This window comes from Cariama cristata, unplaced genomic scaffold, assembly GCF_000690535.1.
Source record: "Cariama cristata isolate BGI_N322 unplaced genomic scaffold, ASM69053v1 scaffold577, whole genome shotgun sequence".
Lineage (NCBI taxonomy): Eukaryota > Metazoa > Chordata > Aves > Cariamiformes > Cariamidae > Cariama > Cariama cristata.
The window spans coordinates 1-8985 of record NW_009628103.1 but is presented as its reverse complement, the minus strand read 5'-3'; the positions used below and the strand labels follow the sequence as shown (position 1 = coordinate 8985).

The 8985-nt window shown below is 42.1% G+C and overlaps 1 protein-coding gene across 1 annotated transcript in view; it reads left to right on the top strand.

The window, feature by feature from the left end:
- The window catches only part of LOC104165095 (T-lymphocyte activation antigen CD86-like), a 10974-nt gene extending 8820 nt beyond the window's left edge, over window positions 1-2154 (top strand). The window contains exons 5-6 of the mRNA XM_009704642.1: window positions 944-1078; window positions 1884-2154. Coding sequence (XP_009702944.1) covers window positions 944-1078; window positions 1884-1903 — 155 coding nt within the window. The 3' untranslated portion in view covers window positions 1904-2154. The remainder of the gene's footprint in view (window positions 1-943; window positions 1079-1883) is intronic.
- The last annotated feature ends 6831 nt before the right edge of the window (window positions 2155-8985 follow it).

Sequence of the window (8985 nt, the reverse complement as noted above, 5' to 3'; positions counted from 1 at the left end):
AGGAATGGTAGCACTGCAGGAAAGCCTGCCAGGGTAGTACAGGCATGCACCTTACTACTGCAGATGTAAAAGCAGCTTGCCACTCATTCTGAAAAAAATTCCACAGTGCAGTTTTCTTCATAGAAATTTAGCTAAAGGGTTAAATCATCAATGCTAGATATGGAAAACTGGCTCTGATGTCCTTACATTCTAGGGTTTTTGAATAATATTAAAACACAATACAGAAGTCTTCTGAGGTTTGCACAGCTCTACACGTTGCTCATGAGTGTTAACATGGCTATATTAGCTACATTAGCTATAATGCTGCATCCTCCTCTTCCCTATTTAATTCTTCTTCTCTCCCCTCTGGCTTTATGAAAGTAGCCACCTGATAAGCAGTGACGGTGGGTAAGAAGCTAGGAACTCCACATAAACAAAAGCTTTGGCAATAACTGAAGTTCTATCAGTTGCTAACCCTAGCAACCAAAACCTCAAACACACAATAACCAGAAATAGAGGGAAACTCCTTTGCATTCCCTGGTATTTTCACATCTCTTACAGCATTTCATTAGGCTTCGACCATCTTTTGCAACAGATACCAACATATCCCAGGTTCTTCAAACTTGCACAGTAGCACAGAGTAGCATTAGCACAGTAGCTGCCTCATAGGCTCTTGTATTAGTTAAGTTGTTGATCTCTCACGTTACCCAAACTTCAGAAAGAGTACATTGCCTTACGGTTGTTGAAGTGGCCATTAAGACCTGGTAGTTTCGCTAATTACTGGAAATGGAAATAAAGCAATGTGGATAGTGATTTATTGACACTATTAAAGCACTGTAAAAGCAAAGGATGCTGAGGCCTTTCTCTAAACTTCTAATTCACATAACTTTGGGAGAGATTGTTTAGGCTATTTGTCCCCAAATTAAATCTTTGCTGTGTGTATCTCCTCTGTTTTCTTATTCAGAGATACAGGGGGAAGAAATAGAACAAGTGAAGATAAGTTTCGTTGGCCCACTTATAGCTGTGATTGTACTGATCACAATTCTTTTGGGTTTTGTGATATTGAAGAAGAACAGAAATATCTCACCTACCAACCAGAGTAAGTTATTACTTCTCATTCAGCTGTACTGTCCCTTGAGTCACAGGCTTTGCTCTTTGTAATCATCCCTTTACCTACATTCAAGCCGCTGACAGAAAGTTAGGTTTCATGCTGGATGTAAGCTAAACTTCCTTAGACAATTTAGTTCCTGCAACAACTTAGTCCATCCAGAAGCAAGTCAAAACATCTTTCTCCTGTCTTGTCCTGGGATCCACTTCTCCTTCTTCTTTGTGCTCTGTGAGACTGCCATGGCACCAGCTTACTGCTTTTTCCTCCAGTTTCATCATTTCTTTCCATTTTTTTTTTTTCTGTAGATTTGGCTCCTAAAATCATTGAACTGTATAAACCTTTCTTGTCCATCACCATTTATAAGAAAGGTGGAGCTGGGGGAGGGATGAGATAAGGCTTCCCTCAAGTGCAAGTATCTCTGTCACCACAGAGCTGAAGGATCAAGGCATTGTTCCACCACAGGCTGCCCAACGCTGGACTGGAAGAATCATCTTGTACTAGGAACAGAATTCAATCTTTGCATTGCATTTCTCTATTTTGTTCGAAGACTAGGTCTCAGCAGTTCAGGGTTTATTCAGCACTGAAAGGATCCTCCTGCTGACATCAGAGCCTACCCTTCCTTTTAGCAAGACGGAAATGCATTCCTCACAGTCAGTCCTGTTTCCTTACACAGCCAAGGATCCTGAGCCCAGCCTCATTCTTTGTCCAAATCCTAAGATAACTGGACATTTACTATCAACTCTTTTTCAGCTCCCTTTTCTCACGTTTCTGTAAATCATGTATTCATCTATTTTAGGTGTCAGTCTAGCAGTCTAGAAGCTATCCAGCTTGAAACCGAGGCCATCAGCCAGACTGCTGACTGGGAACCATCTCTGCGCATAGCAAGGCCTGAGGTCCCATATTCTTAGATGCTCTGCCAGAACAAGAATGCTCCCTAGACACCCTGCAGAACAACATGCAACATTTTTGTCTGATGGCTGAAATCCACTGTCCAGTGTTCTCTGCTTTTATTTTTGCTCCAGAATGGTAGTAAATATGATGCTCTGCCTGTCTGCATGACTATATTTTTGCTGTATCTTTCATTACGCACTGTGACATTGTAAAATCCTGAGAGTCAATGAAGAAAGCAGAGCTGCATGGGTTACAGAAGGGAATGTCTCAGAAGTAGAAAGAGTTAGGCCACAGTCTGTGAATCATAACCATCACTGGAAGCATGATCAGAGGCAGGCTATTAATCATGAGCCATAAACATTTTTTGGCAGAGCCAGTGTGGTTTTGTACCAGTAACTTTCTTGTAAAGCTCCACAGCAGAAAGAGGAACTTCAGGGAACTTCCCCACCTTCTGAGAAAAGTCATGCAATTCCTATTGGGCATTTGAAACTAGAAATCACCTGATGGAAAGACTTGCTTTAGACATAATTTCTGGTTACCTTAACTTTTTTTTTTACTACCATACAAGCTTAATATGCCCAGTTAGTACTTCCACACTTTGTTCCTCTGTATTCTGACTGGATGCTGTACTAGTTGTTCAGGTGGATGTAGGGATAAAAAATGAAAGCATGAGGTATCACTCATGTGTGTATAGATATAAAAATACAAAATTAAGCTAAGCAGATAATGAAAAAATATTATATAAGTAGGTCATGTTCCAGTTTGGTTGACTGCGTTCTCCCTTTCTTAATTTTACTTCAGACCTTGAAGACAGAGTAATCCGTATGCTATGGTATGTTCAGCTATAGGGGCTAGTTTTACCTTTCAGAAAAAATTCTTCGTTTCATTCAAAATGTGCCAGTTCTCCAATTTTGAACAACCTCTGCATTTTATATTCAACAGCATTGACATCTTTCAGGAAGAAGAATGCAGCAGAATTGAGACAAAATTCTTCCGAAGTCTTGATTGTGTTTGTAGGTCTGACATTTTCAGCAAGAGCAGGGACATTAGCATCACATTCTCAAGACAAATTTCAGTTCAGAGTTGCAGTCTGGGGACATAAATTCTGTACAGTTTCTGCTGGGTACAAATATTCTTTTCTGTTAAATGATGTCGTGAGTTGCTAGATTCCACCTCAATTTTTACTCCATTTTCAAGTGTGTGAGAGAATGTGCAGGTCCTTTTGAGTTAGCTAAACCATTTGGGAGACAGTTTATTAAGCTATTACACTGACATTCCAAATATTTTCATTCAGATTAATATCATTCAAATTTTATTAAAATTTAAAGGTTTTGGTTTTATGTAAAAGTTTATATTTGCTAACAAATTTATTTAATGACTTATTAAAATATATGTCTTTTTCTGTGTTGGTGTTTTATTCTCCTGCCATTAAAGCAGTATGTTGGGGAATACCCACATTTGGTGTTCTCAGGGACGAAATACTCCCAGAATTATTTATTGGAAGCAAATGAATAAAAAAGGTATTGCTGCAATGACCAAGAATGGCACAACTGAAATTTTCATATGCTCATTCATGGAGCTGGATATATGTGCACAGTTCTGTGTATGCGTGCCTCCTTGAATTATTGACCTATACACCTCAGAGATTAAATACAAAATTCCAGTCTGAAAATTTGGCCTTTTGATTCTATGCTGCAGGTTGTCAAATATATCTCCAGTGGGTCACACAATCTTCTCTAACTCTTAACTAACATTTGGTTCCTTAAATAAAGCATGTGTTAAACTATCAGGTATACTAAACCAGGTACATACTCAATAGCTTTGTGTTGTCTCTCTTCCTTTTTTTAACACATGCTGTAATTCAGTTCATTTTTTTCAACATTTTCCCTTCCTACTTACGTCATCCACCTCAAATCCTCACTAACATTGAGGTCATCAGAACAACAGCTAAACCCTATTTTGCTCCTACCAAAACAACAAGCCTTGTGGGTCTTTTGTGTTCCATGTGACTAGATTCACACACGTACACATACATTCTTGAACTCACAGTTTCGGAATTCTCGTACTAGTCCCTAAATCCTGATGTGCTGCTTATCTGGTCAGCTTTGTGCACCAAGGAAAAACACCATCACCAGCCTTTCATGTTTGTCCCTAGGAGAAAAACAATAAACACTTCCTCTGCAATGGATAAGGTATCTAGAAATCTATGGTAGGACTCAAAAGTCCTTCTCTAGCACATTCACTTAGCAGGAAAAAAAAAAAAAAAATCTGAGCACTTGGAAATTCAACAGTTTTTGCAATATGTATTAGTACCTCTGAAGGGGCTTTTCACCCCGATACACTGTCTGCTATCACTATCAGCAGCTGTAACTAGTGGAAAAAGTCACACGGTGAGTTAGGTTTGTCTTTTGACAACTCCCTTCCACCCTTAATTTGTTCCTAATTAGTGAAGTTGTTTGTTTTCCCCCCTTGCCATCCCTCTACTTTAGGCTGCCAACCTCCTTCTATTACCTGCTTAATTTCTCTACCTCCTCTTCTCTTGCTCTTAAAATCAACAGTAAGTCTCACCTGCAGCTAAAGACAGTTAAGGGGGAAAAAAGCAGATGGGCTTCAGGGAAAATCTTAGTTTGCCTCTATCTGTTCAAGTGCATTAATCTGCACTAGCAGGTGTAATGAGCACAGTAGCAAGGCACAAGAAAAATGTAGCTGATGTGCTGGCATTTTTGTCCTCCATATGAATACATTCAGATTTCCAGGCTATCTTCTCACCCACTTTGTAGTTTTTTCTTTGACAGCATGCTTTCAGTCATTTATAAACATGGCAAGCAAACAAATGAGCATACACCCACTACGTACCACAGCATGTAACAGCTTCACTTAAAAAAACCCATTCCTTTATTTTTAGGCGTAACATTATGGATTTCAGAAAATGCTAACAAAGAAATGGAAATGGTGTTTTGAGCCAGGACCCAATGCCCTAAGGTAAAATGCTGTTATCAGACTTACGATTGTGATAGATTGCTTCAGGTTCACTGATTAACCAGCACTGAATCACAGCATAGTTGAGGTTGGAATGGACCTAGGGAGATTGTCCAGTTCAATCCCCCTGCTCAAGCAGGGTCACGTGGATCAAGTTGCCCAGGTCCATGTCCCGACAGCTTCTGAATATCTCCAAGGAGGGAGACTCCATGACCTATCTGGGCAACCTGCTCTGGGTCTCGGCCACCCTTCAGAGTAAAAAAGGGTTTCCTTGTGCTCAGAGGGAACCTCCTGAGTTTCAGTTTGTGTCCATTGCCTCTGGTCCTGTCACTGGGCACCACTGAAAAGAGCCTGACTCAGTATTTTTCTCACCCTCCCTTCAGGCATTTATACACACTGATGAGATCTCCCTGAGGCTTCTCTTCTCCAGGCTGAACAGTCACAGCTCACTCAGTCTTTCCTCAGATGAGAGATGCTCCAGTCCCTTAATCATCTGTGTGGTCCTTCACTGGACTCCCTCCAGTATGTTGATGTCACTTGTACTGGAGAACCCAGAACTGGACACAGGACTCCAGGTGGGGCCTCACCAGTGCTGAGTAGAGGGGAAGGATCACCTCCCTCAGCCTGCTGGCAATGCTTTCCCTGATGCAGCCCAGATACTGTTGGCCGCCTTTGCCACGAGGGCGCACTGCTGCTTCATCTTCAACTTCTCCACTACACCATCCATGTCCTTTTCTGCAAAGCTACTTTCTAGATGGTTTGCCCCAGCCTATACTGGTACATGGGTTTATTCCTCCCAAGGCACAGGACTGTGAATTGCTCTTTGTTGAGGTTCCTCTCTGCCCATTTCTCCAGCCTCTTGAGATCCCTCTGGATGGCAGCACAATCCTCTGGTGTGCCACTCCTCCCCGGTTTTTATCATCTTTAAACTTGCTGAGGGTACGCTCTCTCCCATCATCCAGGTCATTAGTGAAGTGGAAAGTCAGTTAGTTTTACTGCGGATTTCTTAATGCCAGCCAGTGCTACTGCAACAAGCAATACTTTCCTATGGTTAACAGTGAGGGAACAACAAAGTGTTGCATTTCCAGAATATTCCACAGTCACTCCTGAGGGAACTGTCATTAACAAAGATCTCGTGGCAAATGTCCCTTAGTGGACTTTTTCCTCTTCAGGTGAATTATTTCCTCCTGGAGGTTACATTTGACCACAGAAATGTGGCAATTCTATCAAAGAAATCTAGTTCTTGAGTGTATTACCTCTAAGTTTTGGGTTCAAATTCTCTTTCTGCCACCATTCCAAACTCAGAAGGAAAAAGGCAAAAAAGTTTGGGTATGAAATACTTATCTACACTGGAATACTGGGCTGTCATAATTCATAACTAGTCTTTCTTTGCTTTCCTATCTTCTGCCCTGGGAGGGCCATAATGCTGGGGAAAGGAAGGGTCTAAGGAAGACATGTTTCCTGATTTCAGGATGGGCTACCAGAATGTTCTCAAGAGTAAAAATACAATTAGGTAGGAAAGCTGGTGAAAGAAGAGAAAGAGGGGGGAAATGGATGCAGGCTGAGCAAGTGTAAGGAAAAGAGTGACACACTGGGCCAGTTTGCAACGGGAAGTGCACGTGCATCAAACGCAGAGCCTAGGCACAAGCTCCTGCTTCCTTGGCTTAGTTCTATTTTTGTTAGCAAGAGAAACTGCTCCATTTTCAGAGTGTTTAAAACTGAGAACCTTTCTACCACCTCAACAACTTTCTTTTACACCCTTTTTCATCTTTGCCCTCCCTCTGTCCTACAAGTATTACGGAATCCACAATCTGAGAGAGACTTTTCTCAAGGGTCTCAAGATACACCATGAAAACAGCTTCCACTTACCTTTCAGTTTGCCAGAACTACAGTCTGTTTCACAGCTGAGAAGGCTAATGCAATCCCTGCAGGTATGAAAATGGGCCCATGACACACAAGCAGAGGAGAGATCTTACTTCTTTACCTTGCACTGTTAAATGCACTACTGTATCCAGAACCATAAGTCACATTTCAAAAAGATGCTAAAATATTAGAAATAGAAAAGAAGTGACAAAAAGTGACTAAGGCTCTAGAAAGCAAGTTTACAATGTGAAGTTTATGGAGTTCAACCTGTGCAGATGATGAAGAAAATGGAGAAAGGGCCTGATGAATCTGTCTAGCATTCCAATGCTTGGAATGACTGGTTAGGTAAGGAAGATGTGAGAGATCCTTCCTACTGAATGACTCTTGTACTGGGGAGCCCAGAACTTGACACAGTACTATAGGTGTGGCCTCACCAGTGCTGAGTGGAGGGGAAGGATCACATCCCTTGACCTGCTGCCAACACTCCTTCAAATGCAGTTGAGGATGCCATTAACCTTCTTTAACACAAGGACATGTTGCTGGCTCATGTTCAGCTTGGTGTCCATCAGGATTCCCAGGTCCTTCTCTGCAAAGCTGCTTTCCAGCTTGTCAGCTTCCAGCATGTGCTGCTGCATGGAAAGAAGACAAAAAAGTGGAGTTAAAAGAGACAGAGTAAGCAGGTTTCTGGAATGTATCTGAAAGAGCCAGCATATAATAAAGGTTTGTACTGTGGAATAGAAAGGGACTGATTTTAAAAAATATTAGACAGAGAAAAATCATGACACCTAGCAAGAGACTCTATGTAGGAAGAAAAGCCAAGACAAACCCAAGGAAAGAAAAGAAGATGCTCAGTAGCTATTCCCTCATCACTAGATAGCTTCTAGAGAGAATTGTCAGTGGTCACAGCTTCCACTATTCAAGTTGTCTATGGCAACAGAGCATATTGTGAGTGAGGTAGAAATCAAGATTTCCCTATCAGATCAGACATCCAGCAGAGGAGGACTCTAAAACTCTGAGATCTTCTTTCTTCAGATATTTTCTTTCTATGTCTGAGATATTGCACAAGATCCACTCCCCAACTACCGTTTGGAGAGTGTCTCAGGTGAGGTTTGGTCAGATTAGATTGGCTGAAACTGGCAGAATTATGCTGGTGGATAACAACAGATCATATGGCCAGTCATCGTTGTCCAGATGTATTGGAAAAGATCGTTTAAAATAATGAACCTCTCAATAACAACTAATTCCTTCTGCTGTTTTAGCTCAACTACAGTTAGAGTTGATCATTATACTTAAAAGTTAAAGGTATTGCTTAACATCTTTGAAATCATGGGGAAGTGCTCAGGAGTGAAAACTAGATTGCAGACCTAAGCCTTTATAGAAATTCAATTAGACTAGAAGCACTAGGAAGGTTTTTTTTAAATTGGATCAGTGGTTAAGTCCTTCAATATTATGTATGCACTCAGAGCAGAAAATGTATAAAAACAACTGCAGTACAGGAACAGAGTAGGTTTTATCAAGCAAAATACCGAAATGCTCTGTCAGCGTAACACACTGATGCATCAGAACCCAGCTTCCCCTAAAGTAATGCAAAGCAGCTGTTTGATCCCAGAAACCAGAGTTAGGAACCATGGCACACACTTGTCTTCTCATGTCAGCTTTTCCCTCTCCTTAGCTTCCTCTCATTGGCAAAAAGTGAGCAGAAAACTGTGTTCAAGGGCACCGCACCCCAGACATTCATCTGCAGGGGGATTTCGGGAGGCAGACTGTAACTAGCCTCTCTAAACCCCAACACCGACACCTACAGCCGCAGTACACCCCTGAGGAAAAGCGTAGTCACGTCTTGTAATGGCAGTCCCTAGTCAGGCCACGGGGCTTGGCTCTTTATTTCCTCTTTCTTCTCCTTTGCTTTCCTGGAACGCTTGACTAGCAGCGTGGGCAGGCTGCCCCGCAAACCTGGCGGCCGCCTCCCGCCCGCCAAGCCTCCCTGAGGCGTGAGGCACCTCCAGGTGGCCCGAGCTACGACTCACGGCCTTTGTTCAGGGAAAGGCCGCTTGTGCTCACCGGCTGCGCTGACACCGCAGTACCCTTTCGATCCTACATCAATTTTTTCCTTAAAAAAAGAAAAAGTGAAGGGCGGTCTTGAGAGCCGGGCAGCCCGTCACGGC